This window comes from Neoarius graeffei, chromosome 3 (genome assembly GCF_027579695.1).
Source record: "Neoarius graeffei isolate fNeoGra1 chromosome 3, fNeoGra1.pri, whole genome shotgun sequence".
In the NCBI taxonomy this organism is placed as follows: domain Eukaryota; kingdom Metazoa; phylum Chordata; class Actinopteri; order Siluriformes; family Ariidae; genus Neoarius; species Neoarius graeffei.
Genome location: NC_083571.1, coordinates 31,296,669 through 31,321,990, shown reverse-complemented (window position 1 = coordinate 31,321,990; position 25,322 = coordinate 31,296,669). Strand labels below are relative to the sequence as shown.

General features: G+C 41.7%; 1 protein-coding gene across 1 annotated transcript in view; it reads right to left on the bottom strand.

The window, feature by feature from the left end:
• The window catches only part of dnah6 (dynein, axonemal, heavy chain 6), a 276,461-nt gene that overhangs the window by 58,959 nt on the left and 192,180 nt on the right, over nucleotides 1–25,322 (bottom strand). Inside the window, 2 exon segments of the mRNA XM_060916664.1 lie at nucleotides 10,871–11,035; nucleotides 11,487–11,612. Of these exon segments, the coding sequence (XP_060772647.1) occupies nucleotides 10,871–11,035; nucleotides 11,487–11,612 (291 nt within the window).

Genomic DNA, 25,322 nt, shown 5'->3' with positions numbered 1-25,322 from the left:
GTTATCTCGGGATAACAAGGTGAATAAAAAAAAAGATTATATCCTCTCTCGGCTTCCGTAGTATATATTCTCAAATCACTTGTCTCTTTTTTGTTTCTGTTTAACATTCCATTCTGACAGTTTGGCCATATTGCTGTGTTGAACAGCTTGTTGCACCTTCCATTAAAGTGTTCACTTTTGTACACATCTTCTTGCTTTATTCATTCAGTTGTGGGGAATGGTTAGTAAGGTTGATTCTGACCTAGGCTATGTTGAGGTCACATATCTACTTTTTAAGTTCATGCTATAGTGCATACAATTTTAGAGATATAGCCTACATGTGCATATGCATTCTTCTTGGTGTTCTCACAAACAGGTGAAATAAATCAGTTTAAATTTGGCCTATGGACATAGCCTGGCCTATTCTCAGCCATTACAAAATCTGTTGTCTGACCATAATTTAACTGATCTGTATACCACTATGCTACTAGATAACAAAATGCCTGTTTGTTTTATTTCATGTGAGATGTTGATAAATGTGAGCTTCAACAAAATGATAAGAGCACCTCTCTGAGTGTCACGTTTACGTAAAAAAAAAGGTGTGCGTGCACGAGCATGGTCGCGCACAAAAGTGTCCCGGTTTCAGACTAGGGAAATCTGGTCACCCTAGTCATGCAGCAAGACAACGACCCTAAGCACACAAGTCGTTCTACCAAAGAATGGTTAAAGAAGAATAAAGTTAATGTTTTGGAATGGCCAAGTCAAAGTCCTGACCTTAATCCAATGGAAATGTTGTGGAAGGACCTGAAGCGAGCAGTTCATGTGAGGAAACCCACCAACATCCCAGAGTTGAAGGTTTTAGGACTTGTATGAAAATCTGATGATGTTTTAGGTCATATTTATGCAAAAATATAGAAAATTCTAAAGGGTTCACAAACTTTCAAGCACCACTGTACACTTACCACACAGACTCGTTACACTGTACTGCATAAAAGTGCACAATAACTACAGCCTGTATATTTCCCTAAAAAATTTTCCATGTTATGTTTATTATATGAAAAACGCTCTTCATATACAGTGGTGCTTGAAAGTTTGTGAACCCTTTAGAATTTTCTATATTTCTGCATAAATATGACCTAAAACATCATCAGATTTTCACACAAGTCCTAAAAGTAGATAAAGAGAACCCAGTTAAACAAATGAGACAAGAATATTATACTTGGTCATTTATTTATTGAGGAAAATGATCCAATATTACATATCTGTGAGTGGCAAAAGTATGTGACCCCCTTGTGCAGCAATAACTGCAACTAAACGTTTCTGGTAACTGTTGATCAGTCCTGCACACCGGCTTGGAGGAATTTTAGCCCGTTCCTCCGTACAGAACAGCTTCAACTCTGGGATGTTGGTGGGTTTCCTCACATGAACTGCTTGCTTCAGGTCCTTCCACAACATTTCCATTGGATTAAGGTCAGGACTTTGACTTGGCCATTCCAAAACATTAACTTTATTCTTCTTTAACCATTCTTTGGTAGAATGACTTGTGTGCTTCGGGTCGTTGTCTTGCTGCATGACCCACCTTCTCTTGAGATTCAGTTCATGGACAGATGTCCTGACATTTTCCTTTAGAATTCGCTGGTATAATTCAGAATTCATTGTTCCATCAATGATGGCAAGCCGTCCTGGCCCAGATGCAGCAAAACAGGCCCAAACCATGATACTACCACCACCATGTTTCACAGATGGGATAAGGTTCTTATGCTGGAATGCAGTGTTTTCCTTTCTCCAAACATAACGCTTCTCATTTAAACCAAAAAAAAAAATATTTTGGTCTCATCCATCCACAAAACATTTTCCCAATAGCCTTCTGGCTTGTCCACGTGATCTTTAGCAAACTGCAGACAAGCAGCAATGTTCTTTTTGGAGAGCAGTGGCTTTCTCCTTCCAACCCTGCCATGCGCACCACTGTTGCTCAGTGTTCTCCTGATGGTGGACTCATGAACATTAACATTAGCCAATGTGAGAGAGGCCTTCAGTTGCTTAGAAGTTACCCTGGGGTTCTTTGTGACCTTGCCGACTGTTACACGCCTTGCTCTTGGAGTAATCTTTGTTGGTTGACTTGAATTTCCTCCATTTGTACACAATCTGTCTGACTGTGGATTGGTGGAGTCCAAACTCTTTAGAGATGGTTTTGTAACCTTTTCCAGCCTGATGAGCATCAACAACGCTTTTTCTGAGGTCCTCAGAAATCTCCTTTGTTCGTGCCATGATACACTTCCACAAACATGTGTTGTGAAGATCAGACTTTGATAGATCCCTGTTCTTTAAATAAAACAGGGTGCCCACTCACACCTGATTGTCATCCCATTGATTGAAAACACCTGACTCTAATTTCACCTTCAAATTAACTGCTAATCCTAGAGGTTCACATACTTTTGCCACTCACAGATATGTAATATTGGATCATTTTCCTCAATAAATAAATGGCCAAGTATAATATTTTTGTCTCATTTGTTTAACTGGGTTCTCTTTATCTACTTTTAGGACTTGTGTGAAAATCTGATGATGTTTTAGGTCATATTTATGCAGAAATATAGAAAATTCTAAAGGGTTTACAAACTTTCAAGCACCACTGTACTAAACCCGAATAACGGCATTTTATTGGGAGTGTAAATATTTTTTAAATGCAGCACGCACTTACACCATGGTGCTGGTGAATTCCTGAATCGGATTGGTCAAATGTTGATGAATGTGATTCGATTTGCTTGTTGTGTTTCGTTATCATTTCTTTTTTTGTGTGATTAATAGTTTTATTGCAAATATGGCACACATCAAACCATGTACATTAAAAAAGTAAAGTGTAATGCCCCCCGCCCCCAATAAAAAAAATAAATAAAAAACCAAGTCACCACCTCAAACAAGTTAGCCTTGGCTGTACAGGGTATTTTCTAGAAAAATTTAGTATGAGGGCGCTCACCATGGCGAGGGAGCGAAGCGGGGGGGGGATGGTGCCGGTTGTCCCCCCCCCGCCGTGCAAAGCCTTTGAAAAATGCTCCAATGGGACATTCTGAGGCTATCTGAGAGGGAAATTGTAACAAATTGTCTGTCAACATTGAAAAAGAAAGAAGTAATCTTCTTCTGCCCCGGACAGTCTTTGGCTTTCTTCCACTTCGTGCCGCGGGATGACATCTTTAAATGCCCAAGTGTCAACAAAAACAACTCGCGAACTACTTCTGTCAAAAGCTCCCGCGCCGGTGGGTGAAAGCTCATTCAGTCTCGAGAAATCTCGCTCTACAAGTCAGCTGACCTTGTATGGAACCCATGTCAAATCTTGCGAGAGCAGCGCAACAAGTAAACAACATGGCGGCTCAGTCTGGAAAACGCCAATCCAGATTGTTTTTGCACCGTCTGGCGGTGTATCTACTATGATTGGAATATTTTTGGAGCAATTATAACGTATTTGATGATCAGACACATTGTCACGTAGTGTTGCTGGGATGTTTTCACGGAGTCAGTAAGGGGGCACACGCCGAGAGTAAGAGGGCGCAGCGCCCCTGTTCCCCCGTTTAGACGAAAGCCTGCTGTACATAGCTGTATTCCTCATATCAAAGTGCATGTCTTGTGCTTACAAGATATGAGCAGTAACTATATAAACAATAAGACACAATTATTGTCCATGAATGTGTATTATCTATAGATAAAATAAAAGAAAAAGAATGTACCAAATACACATCACAGTAATATTAAAAAAAACAGAGCGAACTAGAGCAAGTCAAGAATAAAGAATGAATCTCTCTACTTATTGATCTGATGTTTTGTCCTCTACCAAAAACGATAGGTATTTTCCCCATTTTTTATAACAGACCTCTAGTCTACCAAATGACTTCCATGACATCCTTTCCAAAGCTGCCACTCTAACCAATTCTGCAGTCCACTCCAGCGTTGAGGGCACCCCGTCAGTCTTCCATTCCCTGAGAAGTATCTGCCTTCCTATCGTGATGCTAGTTTGGATCCAACTTTTAATGTGTTTACTCTCCCCAGTTAAAACGGAATCATCCCCTAAAACAAAGAGTCTGGGGCAGAACTCTATTGGGCTCTCTGCAATCTCACGAAGAAAACTGTGAATCCATGACCAGAATTCTTGTACTTTGTCACAGGATCATAATGTATGTAAAAGATAACCCTCTGTAGATTTGCACCGCCAGCAATTTGGGTTCTCAATCAGACCTACCGTAGTCTGAACAGCCTAGAGGGTGTCCAGTAAAAGCGGTGCAGGATTTTGAACTGCATTCGACGCACTCTTGCATCCCTTGACATGGTTTTTATGTTTTTACTAGTGCTGTCAAAGTTAACGCGATAATAACACGGTAACGCGATCTCAATTTAACGCGATTTTAAAAAATAGTGCCGTTAACGCAAATTCTAATTTGGCCCTGCGGGTTACCCGTAGTTCCTGTTGAGGCTTGTCGCGCGCTGCTTCAATAAGAGTACGTGTGAGTGATGGAGAGAGGCATAGACGTATAAACATCCTCGCCACCATATTGGATGTGGCAAAGTGGAGATTCTTGAACCGTCTCTGGTATAGCGTCTAGACAGTAGCCGAGAATAAAGATGCCTCATTCATGTGCTGCGTTTAACTGTACCAACAGGTTTACCGTCCAAACGAGATCACATGGGATTACCTTTCACAGGTGAGACTGGAAAAATACTTTTCAATACTGTTCCTTCAGTCTTCAGTTTCCCAGCTCATCTCCACCGGGTAGGTGTAGAGTTATAACCAGTGAGAATTAGATAATACAGCGCCACACTATGATGAACGTTTTTGAACGTATGATAAATGTTTTTATTTTTGTTATCTGTTTTTTTCTTCTTTTATGGCAAATACTTCTCTTCAAAAGAAACTAATGAAGAGTAAAATAAAGCATTTTTTTATTTTCACAGTGATATGCACTTTATTTTTCATCCCTTGGTTTTCTCATCTAATATGGAAGTTATGGATGTCGGTGGCTGTGACAAGACGTGTTATGCTCTGCAATAAAAAAAAAAAAAAACATTGGTACAAAGCAAGCCCATTCACTTTTTTATGCTGATAAGAGAATTACAATGGTTTTTCATGTGACAAAAATGTGCGATTAATCGCGAGTTAACTATGACAGTCGCGACATTAATCGCGATTAAATATTTTAATCGCTTGACAGCACTAGTTTTTACAGATCTTTAACCACTCCTCTTCCTCTAGTGTCAAACTAAGGTCCCTCTCCCATGCGTTTTTAAGCGCTAGCAGGGCCCCATCTCCAATTGTCTGAATCAACATAAGGGGTGTTCACACGGCAACTTTTACTCCGGTGTAGCACCGGGGCTGCCCCGGTAGAGCGTTCACACGGTACAAAGTTGTACCGGTGTAGCCCCTGAAAGCTGCTTAAACCGGCGCAAATCTAACCCTGCTCGGGAGGTGGTTTAAGAAATTTACTCCGGAGTAAATGCTAGTTTGCAGGGCAGCACCGATATAAAATGGGACGTCTGAACGCTACAGGGGTAGACTCGCTACGCGTGAGGAGAGTTGATTACATATGGGCATTGCATAATTTGCATCCTGGTATTTTGCGCTTCCAAAATGGCGACTATCAACAACAACAGAACTGCGTGTCTTCCAGTGTTGCCAGATTGGGCGGTTTTAAGTGCATTTTGGCGGATTTGAACATATTTTGGGCTGGAAAACGTCAGCAGTATCTGGCAACACTGGTGTCTTCATCCACGTTGTTTTCCCGGCACTTGGTGATGCCATGACAACCGGGAAAAGGAAGTACATTTTCACGCGTGCGCATATTTCATTTCCGCATTATTACTATCGTATAGCGCGGTCGCAAAAACTGCCGTGTGAACGCAAGTGGGGCTGCACCGGTGCTGACACGCTTCTCTCTAGTAAGCAGGTTTGTGCCGTGTGAACGCTCCACAAAATTTACACCGGTGTAAGATATATCGCAACAAAATACATCGGTGCAGCATCGATGCAAATATGTGCCGTGTGAACACGCCTATAGAATAATACATACGGTAGAGGTCTTAAATCCTTGACTACAGTCCCTCAGTATGTCCTCAAGAAGTTCAGCTGTCTTTGGAGCTGAGGTATCCTGTCCAAAAGCCCTCATTAACATGTGACGTAGCTGTAAATATCTATAGAAATGTGACTTGGGGATTCCGTATTGATGACCTAACTCATCAAATGATTTCCAAGTATTATTGAAATACAGATCACCCAGAGTGTTTCATTATCATTTCTATACTAACTGCTAATTTTAATTCTCCTGATAAAAATAATGGTTCTCAATGTCATTTTAGATTACTGTTAATGCAACTTTATACGGTATTTAGTGTTGTCTTGCTTAAAGGACCCATGGCATGGTGGCTTGTTGATGCTTTAAACGGGATCGTGGAGGCTTCCAGATGTTATATCCGCAGCCTTTCTCGAAATGAACCCTCGGAACGTAGATATAGCCTCCTGGGAGAAAGCCCTATTTCAGCCCTTTTCCCAGTGCGTCGTTTTGCTAATGAGAAGCATGGAGGCGGGGAAGGGTAGAGGGTGGGGGCGTGCCATGGGGGGAGGGGCTGCCGTCTGCCTCCCAAGCCGGCCGAGAGCGCTCCTCGTCGGGCACGGCCAGGCGGGCGAATGCCCTGGTCCGTCCGCCCTGTCTAAAAAAATGGTACAACTCGAGCCCATGGTAAAACTGGGACTTTGTCGGGTTTTTTTCAGCCTGAGGCCCATGGTAAAACTGAGCAGTTTTACCATGGAGGAGTGGGGACTTTGCCGTTTCCTCCCCCCAACTCGCCCCTGGGAGAACCGCTGCCTCCACGGGCGGCCGGTGCCGCTGGAGGGCCGCCCGCGTGACCTCGGCTCCCGACAAAAGATTGGATCTAGGCCTGACTTTCAATGGATCGCAGCGATGGAGCTGCTCTGCCACTCACGACACCCCGGCCCAGAATCAAGGAAAAATACCGCGCGCTGACGTCATTAAGGTGCGACGCGAGGAAATAAAATAAATTCAACAAATGTTTGGGTTTTTACTGAACAAACAAACAAATAAAATGAACGAGTGACTTAAAAAAAAGAATGTGGGTGTCTTTGTAAAAACTGTTTCGATTGGCTATTATAACAGAGGTAGCGCAGAGTACCTGGCTGACTGCAGGAAGCGGTTAGCTGCACAGCTAATGTAGCCATTGCAAACACACCGATTTTAAAACACGGCAAAACGACTTAACAGTTATACACTTACTTGTTCGGTGTTTGTTGCTGATGTGGCAGGGATGCTTGGTACGGACCCAGGCTTCAGTGACAGTTGATGTGCAAAACCTGCCCTGTACTGTCCCAAGTTGTGGAAACATTCCTCAGGAAAATGCTTCCGACAAACATACACCGTCTTAGGTAGACTCGACGGCGTATTATTGGAGTAAATAAAATTAAGCCACTGCGTCTTCAGGGGCTCTCCCGTCGGCAGTAAAAACAGACTCTTTTCTGTGTTGTCACATCCATGTACAGCGCAATTTCCATGTTTCGCTCGCTTAGGTGATGCCATGTTGTTGTGTCCTCTATGGTCTCCTCACTACAACTGGGCGGGGCAATCCATACAGTGGGTGGGAATCCAGAGGGGGGGCGTGGGGATCATCTCCCTTGCTGACGTAGTAAAGGGAAGAGCTTATCAACGCGCCGTTTTGATGCACCATTCTCAAATGTTGGGCATAGTTTGGTTTACACATTATGAAATTTCTAGCCACTGGGGCGACTTAAGAAGGTCAGAGGAACTCATTTTAACGTTAAAAAACCTCAGAAAGTGAAAATTTCATGCCATGGGACCTTTAAACGAGGCTGAAAAACCTATATGAACTGTGGGAAAAATTGCGTGCAATTAAAACATCGTACAGAGGTCAGTGTGTAGTGGGCTGGATGGAGTACTGTGCCACTGATTAAGCGCTAATGTGTTACTGTTGCCTCACAATCATCTTTTTTCATGATTTTCATTACAGAAATTGAGCTGCTCACATAAAGTTTAATGCTGAAGAACGCTGTAGTATTGTTCCACTTTAAACGGGACATTTTGACCCAAACACAACATGATGGTTAAGAGGAACTGGTACGCTTGGCTTGTCAAACCCTCGCTCTCTACCCGGCAGCGTGCTCTCAAACAGAATCGTGCCAAATCGTTGTCGTTATCTCTCGGCAGCTGTGTCTGGTGTCACATCCACATCCAGCTGACCTTTAAGCGAGTGCCAAGCTCTGGAGTGCTGCGCTGTGGCACTCAGCCGTCCAATCATTATACAACTGTCGTAGTTCCTCTCAAAGACGAAGTGGATGCAGAAGTAATAACATCAACAAACAGCAATTTTGTGAAACAGAACAGGATCATTGTGGTTAATTGTTAGCAGAGGCAAGTCACAGGCCTTTCTGTGAGCAGATGCCAACTCCTGAGGATTTTCAATAAAGGGTAATGCTGTGTTTTACCACAGCGCTGATGAATTCTCGATTCTGATTGGTCACAATGAGTTCACTGTGAGCTGTAGTTTGGCTTTAGGGAAATAACAGACTTTTTTTTTTTCACGGTGCGGTTTCCATCAAATCCTGCGCTCTGATTGGCTGGCGAGTGGGTCCGTATCCTACGATACGGACCCCAGTTACGGACCCCGGTTATGGACCTCTGGCGACTCGTTCGTTCACAACAACAACAAACATAGTAGCATTTTTTGTCAACATTTATCTTAACATTTATCTAAACTTTTTTTTGTTTGTTTCCGTTTCCAGTTGAGAGTACGCCGTGCGCGTTCTGGCTGCCGCTTCTCACCAGAGCTTTTTTTATTTTTCTTTCTTTTTCTATTTTCATTTATTTATTTATTTTTTTCTGTGTGTTTGTGTAGTTTGATGTTTGTTTGAGTGTTTTGTCCGCCGGTTGTGGTGTAGCTCCAGACCCAGTTTTGGGCATCGGTTCCCTCCAGGCCTTGGTTAGCTGTGGGTGATGCCTGCGCTCCCAGCTGTGGACTGCAGTGAGCTCGTTGCTCATTTTACATCGTGGTTGTCCAGCGCTCTGTGCTTTAACGCTTGGCGTGATGTTCCGAGCGATGTTGCTCGGTGGCGTCGCAGCGGCTGTGCAGGCGGTTTGGGACACACCAGCGCTCTGCGTGGCGGAGCTTCTGTGCTCGCTTTGTGGATCCACGGCGTGGTGTTGAGCGATGTTGCTGACGGCATCACAGCGGCGGTGCTGGAGATGTGGGACTCGTTTTCGTGCGCCTTTTGGTGGGACTGTGGCTGCTACACCACGGGAATTACATCCTGACCCCTACTTGGTGGACTATTTATTTATTTATTTATTATTATTTTTATAATTTTTTATTTTTATTTATTTGTCTATAATTGTAAAGCGTCCTTGGGTTTCTTGAAAGGCGCTACATAAATTTAACTTATTATTAATATTATTTTTAATAAGATTTATTTATAAGATTATCAAAAATCTTATACATTTTTGCCAGCATTTCTCAGGAGAATAGCATTAATTTTACAGCATGGATAGCGATAACGACAGTGTTCACAGCGAAAGCGAGTTTTACTACCCTGAGGAAGAAGAAATAAAAGAAAACATTTCGGGAGAAAGCTAAAAACCTCTAACTGTTGCTAACGCCGAGCAAAAACATGGCTGAATCCTGAATGACTCCTATTTGTATAAATAGGGGACTACATAGGCGGCAAAATGTAGTTTTTTTCCTGCCATGGAAGTGCACTTGTATACCGAGGGGGAAGCCATTCACATTACAGCCGTGAATGAGGATTCAAAATGGCGGCTCGGCTCGGTTTTCCCTTTCGGGTGCTCTCGTTTTCTGTTAGAATTTGGTAAAGAAAAAAATAAATATATTATTTACCAGCTTAAGGTCGGTCCGTATGGTGAAATACCGTGACCTCGGCCCAGAGGGCCTCGCTCAGTACTTTCAAGACCTCGGTCACGGTATTTCACCGTACGGACCTCCCAGCTGGTAAATAACATATATATATTAATACCCTTGTTCTAACACGTCATTATTCCAACAATACAGTTGGATTAAACAGGCTGACGTGGTGAAGATTTCTGTGAGGAAACGCATATTTAAAGGGGAACTGAAGGCAAATTTTTTATTATCAAAATTCTCTCATTTTATTAAATATCGGAATGCATTTTTTTATCACTATTTTGTCGCTGCCAGAGCAAGTTCTGAGTGTTTGAAATACGCTCTGTAATATATCAGTCCATATATCAAAGCGATGGCCGTAAACGAGGTTCATTGAGACCTGTGCAAGACATCGTAGGACGGAAGTAAAACGTACAGCGGAAATCAAAGCGACCGACATCTGCCAACGTTGTCAAAAGACGCACGTGCCCTCTTTCGAATGCTGACGTAATCAAGCTGGAAGTTTTGTTTTGAGAGCGATCAGGAAAGTTTGAAAAAAGTAGGCAGTAATCGTCATTTAAACTCGTTTTTGCGCAATACTTCGTTTGGAAAACAGTTTTCAAAATGGCGGCACTGACACCTGGCTGACACTTCACGTTTCGAAGTCTTGCGAAGATCGCGCGGATAAGCGACGCCTACCGTGGACCAAACGAACTAAATTCAACACGGCTAAAAACCGAATAGGCCGATGAGTATCATATTTAATTGCAGTTAGTTGCCAATATGAGTCACGATATAAGGTTACTAAAACCGAAAGCGTAATTGAATAACACGTTAATTAAGACATAAAGCAAGTTTAAAAATGACTTCAGCTCTCCTTTAACAATCATGGAAGGAGAGTCTGGTGTCAGTTACATGCTGCATTTTTTATGGTGTGATAAAACTCAAAGCAAAGCATTCACATCACTCCACACACAAGCAAACACACCTCAGGGAGGTAGTGAGGGTTGGCCATCTTGGTGGTCATGTAAAATCGGAAGTTTTTGTCATAGTCGATGTCGGTATCTCCCAGACGGATCAGCGTCCTGCCACCGGATACGAACGTCTGCTTCAGCAGTATAGGCTCCAGAACAGGGTCCAGAGTCTCTTTAAGCTGCGCACACACACACAGACGTACGATAATTCAACTCACATTAGTACTCATACATTTCTTTTATCTCTGAGCTATAAGTGTGTGCACATCACTGATTATAATATTGAAAACCCTGCGGCTGCACACAACCAAATTCCTCAATCGGACAAACGTCACAGCTAATCTGTTTCACAGCTGGGTAATGGGTTCACAATACATTTTCACTTCAAGCCAGTCTCATTAAGATAGAGCACCATCTGTCTGTCCGTTTAAAGGCACAAAATTGAAGCAACTCTTAACTGTGCACCTGTAGGACAGAGGGAGGAGCAAGAGTAAAAAATTCCTATGATCATCCCTCAGGCTTTAAATGCCTCATTGTATGACTTTGAGTTTATCAAGGAATACAAGTTTTCTTAAAACGGTGATCATGATCAGCGCAGCGTTAGGTTAGACTTGAGGACGTAAAGGTCACCTCTTCCAGCAGGACAGGCATGCCCAGACGGATGGCGTTCTCAAGAGTGCGAAGGAAGCTGGCGTCTGTCAGTTTGATGACCTTCAGGAGGTTCGTCGCCTCTTTGGTGCGAATCCAGCGATTTGCCTGAAATTCACAACAAGAATAGAGTCAAAACACTTCCTGAATGCAGACTCCCACTGACCTTGTACTTGTCCTTCAGTTTTCATCAATAGAACGAAGAGTTTCTGTTTAAAAGCGTTCGAACTCTTATAGACTGGTACCAGAATCGTGACACCCAAAGGCATTTTGAGACAAAGTCGGCAAACAGTCTTATTTTGTCAATTTGGGTGTGCCGAATTCAAATCTGCAATATGCCGAGCTCTATCTGACCTCTGTTGACCTCTAGAGGTCATTGAACTTTGGGCCTGTAAACGTCTCAGCTGAACCCAGTTTCTCAGCTTTCTAAGGAATGAAATGTACTAAAATGATTAATGAAGTTAGCAAATGGCCTCGTTTGTTAAATGTTTGGGTGCTGAATTCATTTTTCATTTGTTAAACGACATATGACCTCTGATAACCTCAAGGTCATTAAACTTGGCCTATAGGCCTATGCATTTAACGGCATTTTTAAACTGACTTTACTCCCCCAAAAAGAATATGAACAGACAAAAAACAAATAGAAAGGAACAAATACAACATTAAATGCCAGTCCATGTACATGTGACTTACTTTTCACAATGAGAATGCCTAGGCGATCACCTTACATAACATTGCATTACATTTAGCGGTTATTGTTTATACAAAGCTACTGAAAAAAGGACAGATTCAGCAGCATACAAAATGTGGGGGCATCCAGGGTATACAGGTTAATCAGGGTTAGTATATATGAGAGTTTTTTTCTTTGTTGTTTTTTGTTTTGTTTTAAACGGGGTAAAGCCTTTACAAAAAGCAAACAACGTAGAAAAAAACTCTCATATATACTAACCCTGATTAACCTGTATACCCTGGATGCCCCCACATTTTGTATGCTGCTGAATCTGTCCTTTTTTCAGTAGCTTTGTATAAACAATAACCGCTAAATGTAATGCAATGTTATGTAAGGTGATCGCCTAGGCATTCTCATTGCGAAAAGTAAGTCACATGTACATGGACTGGCATTTAATGTTGTATTTGTTCCTTTCTATTTGTTTTTTGTCTGTTCATATTCTTTTTGGGGGAGTAAAGTCAGTTTAAAAATGCCGTTAAATGCATAGGCCTATGGACCCTTTTCACGTGACGTCACGACAAACGCGGCCGCCATTTTGGACGTGTACTACCAGTAGTTTACCACAGCCAGCATTGAGGAACGGCAGCAAAGAAAGTGTTTATTTTCAGCAAGACTTCCATCATGCCACTATATTGTTGTGCACCTGGATGTAGTAACCATCAACAAACAAGGCAAGGGTTATCATTTTATCGGATCCCGACGGAGAAGATGGATAGCGGCCATTAACAGATTGGCAGCCCTCGGCATACCAGCGCTTGTGTAGTGACCACTTTGTTGGAGGTAAGACGAATAAAATTAGCCAGAAAAGGCATTACATTGCTGTTAACATTCTGTGGCGGCGAGTGTGTAACCAAATAGGCTAAAATAACCCATTGTAACCGCTTTGTTCTTCTGTAGTAGCTATTGTTGACTAGCTAATGTCAACAAGTAGCTGGTATGTTACTGTAGCAATGTTTACGTTCAGTCATTTGGATGACTGTTAAAACCTTTCAGTCTCAAGTTTTTCCTTTACTGTATTTACTAGTTTACTGTAATTATGATCCGGCAGCTATTTACACCGGATCCAGTATAAATAGCTGCCGGAGCCAACGTCCGAGGTTCTGGAGCGCGCTCCGGCTTGCTCTCCCTCAAATTAAGCAGCGCGCTCCGGCTTGCTCCCAGAGTGCTCCGGCCGAGGTTCCGGAGCACACTCCAGCCGAGGTTGCCCTCAAATTAAGCAGCGCGCTCTGGCTTGCTCCGGAGCAAGCCGGAGCGCGCTCCGTAACCTCGGCCGGAGCACTCCTGGAGCAAGCCGGAGCGCGCTCCGGAACCTCGGACGTTGGTGTGTATGTGTATGGCGATGGGTTTTTAACGACATAGATATACAGATCATGTGGGCCGAAGTCAGGTAAAGACGAGGGCTTCGTGTACTTCCGTACGTCAGTGAACAATCCTGGTGGAAGCAGGTAAACGTCGTTCTCTAAGCCTGCTAACCTCAATTTTTGCAAATACCTCTCCCTCTGCTCGCCCTGTAAATGCCCTACGTCGCTGGATAGTGAAGGTGTTTTCTGCATCTCGCTCCTTTTTCTTTTATGTTTTTCGTTTGTCGCCTTCCTCGCATTCAAACTGATTCGAGCCGAAGTCCACTACATGTTCAAAATGGCGGTCGCGTTTACGAAGGTCACGTGACTGAAAAGAGTCTATAGGCCAAGTTTAAAGGAACAGTCCACCGTGCTTCCATAATGAAATATGCTCTTATCTGAATTGAGACGAGCTGCTCCGTACCTCTCCGAGCTTTGCGCGACCTCCCAGTCAGTCAGACGCGCTGTCACTCCTGTTAGCAATGTAGCTAGGCTCAGTATGGCCAATGGTATTTTTTGGGGGCTGTAGTTAGATGCGACCAAACTCTTCCGCGTTTTTCCTGTTTACATAGGTTTATATGACCAGTGATATGAAACAAGTTCAGTTACACAAATTGAAACGTGGCGATTTTCTATGCTATGGAAAGTCCGCACTATAATGACAGGCGTACTAACACCTTCTGCGCGCTTCGGCAGCGCATTGACACGGAGCTCAGTATGCTGAGCCTAGCTACATTGCTAACAGGAGTGACAGCGCGTCTGACTGCGTCTGACTGACTGGGAGGTCGCGCAAAGCTCGGAGAGGTACGGAGCAGCTCGTCTCAATTCAGATAAGAGCATATTTCATTATGGAAGTACGGTGGACTGTTCCTTTAATGACCTTGAGGTTATCAGAGGTCATATGTCGTTTTGCAAATGAAAAATGAATTCAGCACCCAAACATTTAAAGTGCCATTCCACCATTGGATGTATTCTTTGGCATAAAATACAATATATTTTATGACAACATGACTAGACAGAGAAATCTTTTAGCTTCAAAATGATATATCAAACATAATTTTTTGACAACGACAAGTATATTAATTTTGCGACCAAAGTCACCTACCCTTTTAATTTCCGCGCGGTAGTGAAACGTGATGTCATCGGCAGGTTCCCCTTCTTGTGTACCACGTGTCGGTCTATTTTTAGACCAGGAAACCCCCAAAGTGAGAGAGTCGTTTCTCCTCGTATATGGGGGCCAAAAAAATTGCGAAAAATTTTGAGTTAATCTTTCAGTTAGCTAGATTTATTGGTATTAGCTAGATTTATTGGTATTATTTTTAGCGCGTTCTATCCGCCATTGCTGATAATATGTGCCATGTCACACGTCACGTGGTACACAAGAAGGGGAACCTGCCGATGACATCACGTGCGGAAATTAAAAGGGTAGGTGACTTTGGTTGCAAAATTAATATACTTGTCGTTGTCAAAAAATTATGTTTGATATATCATTTTGAAGCTAAAAGATTTCTCTATCTAGTGATACCATTTATATATGTTGTCAAAATATACTGTATTTTATGCCAAAGAATACATCCAATGGTGGAATGGCACTTTAACAAACGAGGCCATTTGCTAACTTCATTAATCATTTTAGTACATTTCATTCCTTAGAAAGCTGAGAAACTGGGTTCAGCTGAGACGTTTACAGGCCCAAAGTTCAATGACCTCTAGAGGTCAACAGAGGTCAGATAGAGCTCGGCATATTGCAGATTTGAATTCGGCACACCCAAATTGACAAAATAAGACTGTTTGCCGACTTTGTCTCAAAAATGCCTTTAACTCCTTAAATAAGCACTTTTTTGAATTTTGGTACCAGTCTATTAGTGATAACCGGACCTGACTTGTTTCAGGCATGTCCCACAACATTACACGTAACTATAAATGGATAAAATCTTTGATATTGATTAACCCTCTGGGGCGAGAGCTTTGCCAGCAAAGCTCGACAGGTTTAGAATGAACAGGTCATGTATTTAAATTAATATCTTCGCAAGTTTTTGATTTGATGCTCAGGAGGCACTTCGGATGATTCAGGACGGCGATTCAATTTCAGCGGTTTATCGGATCTTGAGGACTTTGTCCACTGATGATGAGCGGTGTCATTTTGAACTTCGACTCCATCCAGCCAAAGATCAACTCGAGTAAGTGTAAATATTTCTTCGATTTATTATAAGCATATCGGTTGATATGTGTGCGGTGTAGTGCATAATCTTTGCATGCTTCTTGAGTAAATAAATAATTGTTTGCTCTCTTTTCTTCTTCGTCTTTTTCTGGCACTCTAATTATTTTGGTATGCTCTGATGACAATTTCAAGCAGTATTAGCAGTCATATGACTTTTTTTGTATTCAGCACAAGTTCAGCTGCAATAATATCTCTGTAGTATGTATGTCATGATTGTACTTCTAAAAAAAATAACAGATAAATGAAGCTGTTGTAAAAAGCAGTTTTAGAACCGTCTTGGAATGTGTGAAAAACATGACCTTACCCATTGTGATGAACCGTTTTGATCATTTGACCTGATGGGATTAAGAGTTGGCAGTGGGAGTTTTTACTCTTCTCATTGAATGGAATCGAAATTTTTACCCTTCTCATTAAATACCCCTCCCACTGCCAACTCTTTATCCCAAAACAAGAGGACATTGTCCAAATCAATGGAGCAGATTTAAAGGTGCCCTTCCACCAAAAACGTTTAATACTGGCTCTTTTTGAAATACCATAGTTCACGCCGAGTTGCATACGCATGCTGCATGTGAAAATGTAATTCTACTCCCATTCCCTGTATTAGCTTATGAAAGAAAATAGTCGGGAAAACGAGCAGATCAGAAAAAGCCATACGAAGTTACGTCACTTCGAAAATTAGTATTCGTGGCCTCGCCCACCTTGGCTTGCGACCGCCCACGGGAAGGAAGTTCGGATTTCAGCGCGAGGAGAGACAGCAGAGCCCATCTCGTCAGTAGCTAACGAAGAGGACCTGACAGCAAGTTGAAAACATGGCTGAACAAGTTCGTGTCTGTGTTATTTGTGGCAGTAACACATCAACGTTGCATTTCTTGCCCAAGATAGAAGAGCTGAAGAAGAAATGGTCGGAATTTATCTTTGGAACACCACCAGCGAAGTATAATGCAACGTTAGTCCTGTGTTCTGATCATTTCAACCACAGTGACTTTTCAAACTTCAGTGCCTTCAGTAGTGGTTTTGCTTCGAGGTTGTTTTTAATCCCTGGATCTGTACCGTCAAGACGATCGACCACCAGCTCACAAGCTGTAAGTAAAACATTAACTTTTTGTTCGAAGGTTTTTGTTACAAAATAGCATGTTCATATTCTCCATGTCAGCATGCATGACATGGTCACAAGCTAGGCAGGGATGAGAGTTTTCCGCTTTTTCTGAGTAAAAAACGACCTTTTTATATTATGCCAAATCCGTTGAGAATTTTTTTTTTTATTAATTTCGGGGGGTTGGGGTATGTTCCTTCATGCTGTTCAAACTTAACTCCAACGATGTTTACACATTATTTGTAAGTCGCCATCTTTAGTCTCGTTGAATGTGATGTAAAATCCGTGTTATCTACATTGTTATTGGTCAAAACATCGATGTCGAGACCATAATAGCCAATCAGAACAGTTTTTACAAAATCACCCACATCCGCTTGTTCTGACCCACTGGAGGTAGCGTCACAGTGCTGTTAGCCAATCAGAGGTGACACGCTTACATGTCATGAATATTAATGAGTAAGAGCTGAAATCCTGTCGTTCTCCCGCCACCCACTCCTCCACCAAACTAGAAAAGCCTGAAACAGGAGAACCACAGCATTTTTTTCACCAAAACCGGCTCACAGGGCATTCATTCATACTAGAGACCACCGCACAATTAATGAAAAAACGATGCAAGGAGACCTTTAAGTTTTTGTGCTTGATACATTCCTAAGACTGAACAGAATCACCTCAAGTGATCAAAACAGTTTGTCACAATGGGTAAAGTCATGTTTTTTCACACATTCCAGCACAGATCTAAAACTGCTTTTTACAACATCTTCATTTATCTGTTATTTTTAAAAAAAAAAGTACAATCCTGACATACATACTACAGAGATATTATTGTAGCTGAAATTGTCCTGAATACAAAAAAGTCATATGACTTTGAAAATGCTGCTTAGATTTGTTGAAATTGACAACAAAATCAGAGCATGACAAAACGATTAGAGCGCCAGAAAATACCCTCAGACCCCAGAGGGTTAATAGATTTCAAAAAAAAAAAGTGTTGCCAGGCAAAACAAACCTCACCCGGTAGCACTGATGATGAATATGAAGGAAGATATCGCGAAAAAAATAGGTACCCTATGGGTACATGTGGCTACTGCTTATAAATAAAATAGTTTTCTGATCCCATGTCCATACAGTAAATATAGCATATATATTTACAGTGGCATGCAAAAGTTTGGGCACCCTTACTGAAAATGTCTGTTACTGTGAATAGTTAAGTGAGCAGAAGATGAACTGATCACCAAAAGGCACAAAGGTAAAGACGAGACATTTCTTTTCAGCGTTTTCTGCAAGATTTGTGTATTATTTTTGTTCTGTACAATTGGAGAGTGAAAAAAGAAAAGGAACACCATGCGCAAGTTTGGGCACCCCAATACATTTGAGTTCTCAGGTAACTTTTACCAAGGTTCCAGACCTTAATTAGCTTATTGAGCTGTGGCTTGTTCAAATTCTTCGTTATGAAAGGGCAGATGATGCAGATTTCAAAGCTGTATAAATTCTCTGACTCCTCAAACTTGTCCCTAAAATCAACAGCCATGGGCTCCTCTAAGCAACTCCCTCGCATTCTGAATAATAAAATAATTGATGCTCACAAAGCAGGAGAAGGCTACAAGAACATAGCAAAGTAATGTTATTAAGAAATGGCAGTTAACAGAAACAGTGGAGATCAAGGTGAGGTCTGGAAGATGAAGAAAACTTTCTGGAAGAACTGCTCGTTGGATTGCTAGAAAGGCAAATAAAAACCCCTGTTTGACTGCAAAAGACCTTCAGAAAGATTTAGCAGACCCTGGAGTGGTGGTGCACTGTTCTACTATGCAGCGACACCTGAACAAATATGACCTTCATGAGAGAGTCATCAGAAGAAAACCGTTCCTGCGTCCAAGCCACAAAATTCAGCGTCTGAAGTTTGCAAATGAACATCTAAATAAGCCTGATGCATTTTGGAAACAAGTCCTGTGGACTGATGAAATCAAAATAGAACTTTTTGGCCACAATGTGCAAAGGTATGTTTGGAGAAAAAAGGGTGCTGAATTCCAGGAAAAGAACACCTCTCCAACTCTGAAGCATGGGTGTGGATGGATCATGCTTTGGGGTTGTGTTGCATTCAGTGGCACAGGGCACATTTCACTGGTCGAGGGAAGCATAGATTCGAATAAATACCAGCAAACTCTGGAAGCAAACATCACACCATCTGTAAAAAAGTTGAAGCTAAAAAGAGGATGGGTCCTACAATAAGACGATGATCCAAAACACACCTCAAAATCTACAATGGAATACCTCAAGAGGCCCAAGCTGAAGGTTTTGCCCTGGCCCTCACAGTCCCCTGACCTAAACATCATTGAAAATCTGTGGATAGATCTCAAAAGAGCAGTGCGTGCAAGACAGCCCAAGAAACTTGTAGAACTGGAAGCCTTTTGCCAGGACGGATGTGTGAAAATCCCCCAGGTAAGAACTGAAAGATTATTAGCTGGCTACAAAAAGTGTTTACAAGCTGTGATACTTGCCAAAGGGGGTGTTACTAAGTACTGACCATGTCAGGTGCCCAAACTTTTGCTTCAGGTCCTTTTCATTTTTTGGTATTTTATGCCTGTAAATGATGGAAATAAAAATGTAATCATAGGGAAAATATTAAAGAAATGTCTCGTCTTTACCCTTATGCCTTTTGGTGATCAGTTCATCTTCTGCTCACTTAACTATTCACAGTAACAGACATTTTCAGCAAGGGTGCCCAAACTTTTGCATGCCACTGTACTCTATGAGGCAGCAGCCACAAAAATGAAGAGTAATCCAAAAATGAACAATTTAAAAATCACAGAAGTAAAATATACCAAGTGTCTGTACTGTATATTATTCTACTCTTACCTCTTCAAGTTTTCAAAACTGAAAGCTCCGAACCGAGGCTGACATACACACGCTGTCGCCATGACCCAAACTCTTATTTCCTGGAAATGGCCCGGCGCTAGAGCTCAGTGGAACGCACTTTCCCTCTGTATTAAGCATAAACACGTCTGAAAGCGATTTCTTTACTCTAGTCCATTTATTTCGAATGGTGAACCGAATTGTATACGCTCGCCGGACATTTTAATCGGAACACGTGTATGCGCAGTGCGCGACTGTTACACTCTTACAGCACGATGACGTAGAGGCTAGCGCCTCTATATGAAGCAGTAGCCACAACAAAAATGATTTGACCTTTTTCGTGACCTTGACCAGATGACCCTCAAAATGTTGGAGGGGGGCAATTCCATGTAAATGTCAACCTCACCATGCAAAAATAAAGCAACATGTAATACATCAAAACCACTCCCAGAGATCTCACCTAGGCCTGTATTTTACAGATGTGAATAAGTTGAACCAATTTGTAACCAACCTAATATGTCACTGTCAGTCTTTCTTTCTTATAATGTAAACCCAAGCTAAAATCAACTTTGATCATGTACAATTCTATATTATTGCCACAAGCCACAGAAATGTATGCTAAAATCCACAAAACAGCAAAACAATAGCCATCCTAAATATTATTTAAGAACTTTGATAGTTTTAGCTGATATTTAGAGAGTTTTTCAAAGGGTTATGGTGGTTAAATTGCTGATTTTCTAAACATATGCCATGTCTATTTCAGACGCGTCACATCCATAACGGAATTTTGTCACATCCAGAACGCTGACTTTTCCTTCCGAAACTCTGCATGAAATACAAAATATTTTAAACAAAGATTTTTTTAATATTCCCCTTGGACCCCTCTATCAAATGGATATCTCCAGTTCGACATTAGGTTTACAATTTCACAGAGTTTGATAAAAATGTACAGTCACCCAAGAAAAGTGATACTTTTTCTGTCACATCCATAACGCATCTTTTATTGGCATTTTCTGGCATGCCCTAGATGTACTATGGGAATTGTTCTTGTTCTATCACTTCTCCAGTATGGTACAGCCTTAAAATATGCAACACCTGTTTAAATACTGGGAGACAATAAAACATGCACTGGGTCATTTGTTGCCATTTTGAGTTCAAGTGTCACGTCCATAACGCTGGAATTGCTCAGGTTCTATTTGAGACCAATGCCCATCTATCCTGAAAGTTTCATGAAGATTGATCTGGCCATTTTCCCGTAATATCGTTTACAAAAAAAAAAAAAACAACAACAACGAAACAAACAAAGAAACCCAACTGAAAACAATACCTCGCCCTGCTTACTCCATAGCAGGCGAGGTAAAAAAAAAAAACAGTAGCAGTAACTTTGCATCATTAAATCACCCCATTGTTGATTATTTTCCTATAAGAGCACAGCTGTAAGTGTTTTATTCCTTACTCTACTCTCATACTAACTTTAACGATGTGACAAAAGGATCAGGTCATTCATTTCTAATCAAGTGGGAGTGGCCACATTTGATGAAAATGAGCAGATTTTGACTTTGTGCAAATGAGAAGCAACGTGGAGACGACCAATCGGAGTGAAAACTGGTGGGATGCTGTATATTTCCCCACTGTGAAGCATTATCAGTCTGTTTCGGTTCTTATCACATGTTCATTTCTAGAGAGCACAGAGGAGAACTAAATTGCATAGAGTTCTCTCATCTCATCTCATTTCATTATCTGTAGCCGCTTTATCCTGTTCTACAGGGTCGCAGGAAAGCTGGAGCCTATCCAAGCTGACTACGGGCGAAAGGCGGGGTACACCCTGGACAAGTCGCCAGGTCATCACAGGGCTGACACATAGACACAGACAACCATTCACACTCACATTCACACCTACGGTCAATTTAGAGCACGGGCGATTGCTCTAAGACAACGAGGGAGGCTCAGCCTCCTCTAAAAATGACGAACATCGTGTAGGATGAATTGCGCTAGGCTTATGTTATAGCCGACCTTATAACATTGCTATTTCAGATCCAGAATCATAGAAATGTATGTGCTCAACCCAACTACAGTGCGAAATCATTCCCTTATAACTTTAATGTGTGCGTGAGTTTTTCCCCCTCGTGACAGCGCGATGCAGCCCAGCCTCAGTGGACTTCAATGGCATTTGGGAGCTCTGCGCTTTTCAATCTCAAAATGCAAGACGATTATTGGACAAATACTGCGAAAACGCCCGCCCACGGACTCCCAGCCTCACAGTGGGAGGGACATGGCAGTTTCCGCGAGGAGACTGGTGATTGGTGAAAGCGGCCGGATATTTTCTTTGATTGACAGCTCGTTTCAACTATAGACAGGCAGCGGTGAATTTCAGTTCAGTCCCATGCAGATTCGCAAGTGCTGTGGTGTATTGTAAGAGATCAGCTTACATTTCGATTTCATTCATTACATACGGTTTCTACCAGCTTTTTTAGTTTGTATATATTTTCATTGTAAATAAAGTGTAAATATAGTGTTGTCAAGTTTGCTATCTTAGTTCCAGAAATTTCATTTATTTGAGTGACTGAACTTGAACTTGAGGGGGCTAGTCAGCTAGCAAGAAAGCTGCGCATGGATGCCAAGCATTGCTGATATTTAATTTTGGCGAAGCCATTTGCCAGTCTTCCTTTCGAGGAAAAAATTAAAATTAAAGAGCAGGGTAGACCAACGCCTCAAACTGACTTGGTGAAAAAGGTAGGGAATAATACTCGTTCCTTTCAGCTCTCCTGGTACGAGAAAGTGAATTGGCTAACAGCAAGCGACCCACATCAACAACAGTAAAGAGGCTACTTTAGTAATATGTCATGGATGGACCAAAAATATAGAATCTATTTAAAATGTTTATGCTGAGTATATTATATTGGAATAGATATATTTCTCTGGATATGAATTAAACACAGCTACAGTTTGGAAAACATTTTTAAACAAAAACACAGCTGAGAACATTTCACACTACAGACCTGGATTAAAAGTGAAGGGTTATCAAAATTGTCAATAAAACATTTCTCATTCAAAATAAGTAAAATATAGGGAAAGTGTGTTTGAATGAAATGTGTGGCACCCAGCTCTATGTTTGGCTCCCCAAGGTCAGTGCTTGTGCCTATTCCAGAACACTCTGCTGTTATTGCTGAGGTTCCTGACCAAGAGCTGCTTTCAGTAATGATCAATTTTTAAACAACATGCCACAATTTTAAAATATAAAATGTTAAAATATACCCCCCCACACACACCACCATCATGTATATTGGACAGTAGGCTAATGGGCCAAAAGAACCTGTTATTTCACAGTTTGTGACGCTGCCAACAATCAGCCAGATCAGAGGCAAGAGTATGGGCAAAATTGATGTTTTTTCTTTTAAAATCTGGAAATATCGTAACCAACCAGCCTCCCCTGTTTGAAAGACTACCAGCCGCCACTGATTTAGAGTCACCAGTTAACCTAACCTGCATGTCTTTGGACTGTGGGGGAAACCGGAGCACCCGGAGGAAACCCACGCGGACACGGGGAGAACATGCAAACTCCACACAGAAAGGCCCTCACCGGCCACGGGGCTCGAACCCGGACCTCCTTGCTGTGAGGTGACAGCGCTAACCACTACACCACCGTGCCGCCCCGCATAGATTTATTACTTCCAAAATTAAATATATGGAGAAAGATTTGTGAAAACCGCCGAATCTGTAATCCACACACTTTTGGCCAGGTAGTGCCTGTGACAATGAAGTAGCTAAATGCTATCAGAGAAGACAGTTTGACTTTGATCATCAGGATTTAGCTGAAAAAAAAAAAAATTTCACCTACTGGGGAAAAAAACAAACAAACAAAAAACCCCTACCTTGTTTTTTACCGCCAGGCCAATTTTATTCGCATCGAGTCTGGCTGTTTATTTATTTATACATATTTTTAGAAAAAATTCAATTGCATGTGTCTGACAGTGCATGCCAACGAGATGAGCTAAGATGAGATGAGGACAGTATGTAAATATCTTGTGCAGAAATGGTGTGTGTGTGTGTTTCAATCTCAGAGTAGCTGCCAAGCCTCTGAGCAAGATGAAGAGACGAATGAAGAGTAAAATAAAAATGACAAGGAGCCAGAGGATGAACAGAAGACGGAGTGATTGGAGGAGAGACTGCCGTCACAGCAGCCATACTAAACGGAGACAGAGCATGGAGAAGGAGCGAGGCATCTGTGTGCACTAATTTACTCTACTGGGAGATATTCTAAACATCATCTGAACTAAAACTGAGAACGAGTGCAGCGTCAAAAGCCTCATGTTGACATACACTGATATTGCCTTTACACCTGGTTGTTTTATGATTCTGAATTATATTCCAATTCTCTTTTAACCCTCTGGGGTCTGAGGGTATTTTCTGGCGCTCTAATCGTTTTGGCATGCTCTGATTTTGTTGTCAATTTCAACAAATCTAAGCAGCATTTTCAAAGTCATATGACTTTTTTGTATTCAGCACAAGTTCAGCTACAATAAGACTACGTTCAGACTGCACCCTGAAACGACCCATATCCGATTTTTTTGCCCATATGCGACCTGTATCCGATTTGTTATTGACAATCTGAACGACAGATCCAATTTTTTCACATGCGACCCAGGCCACTTGGATATGTGGTCCTAATTCCGATGCATATCCGTTATTTTCACATGCGACTGCAGTCTGACCGGACAGGTCGCATTCATGCGACCTACACGTCATCAACAAGAGACAAACGTCACTATTCTGCGTTGGCTAATCCCGCCTCTTTGGTGGAAAACAACAACATTTGTACAGTTTTCAGAATTTAAATAGACTTTTATAGAATTGATCAAGCTAATGGTGGATTTGGTAGGGACCTGGATGTTAAATCATCCTGTATTACAAGATTGTTCTGGAAATTTCCAGTAATTTGACATCTTCGGTCTCATTAGTCTGCTGCCCACATTAATCAGATTATTGTGTGAGTTCCGCCGCTGCCACAAAAACCACATCGCCAGGTCTCGCCTCATCTCCATGCTTTACTTGCAAACTTGAAGAGTGCGCATTTTTTTTGCTTACGTATTACGTAGATGTGCTTATTACGTGTCAATTTGTGCATGCGGGACACTTTTGGGTCGTTTTCCATTCATATTGGAGATCGCATACAAGTCTCATATAATTGGTAATGTGAACGGCCTAACAAAAAAATCGGATTTCACAACAAATCGGATATGGGTCGTTTCAGGTTGCAGTCTGAACGTATTGTAATATCTCTGTAGTATGTATGTCAGGATTGTACTTTAAAAAAAAAAAACATAAATGAAGCTGTTGTAAAAAGCAGTTTTAGAACTGTGTTGGAATGTGTGAAAAAACATGACCTTACCCATTGTATCGAACCATTCTGGTCACTTGAGGTGATTCTGTTCAGTCTTAGGAATGTATCAAGCACAAGAACTTAAACTTGCTCCATTGATTTGGACAATTAACTGGCCATCAAAAAAATTTGTCCTATTATTTTGGGATAAAGGGTTGGCAGTGGGAGGGTTTTTCAATGAGAAGAGTAAAAATTCCATTCCATTCA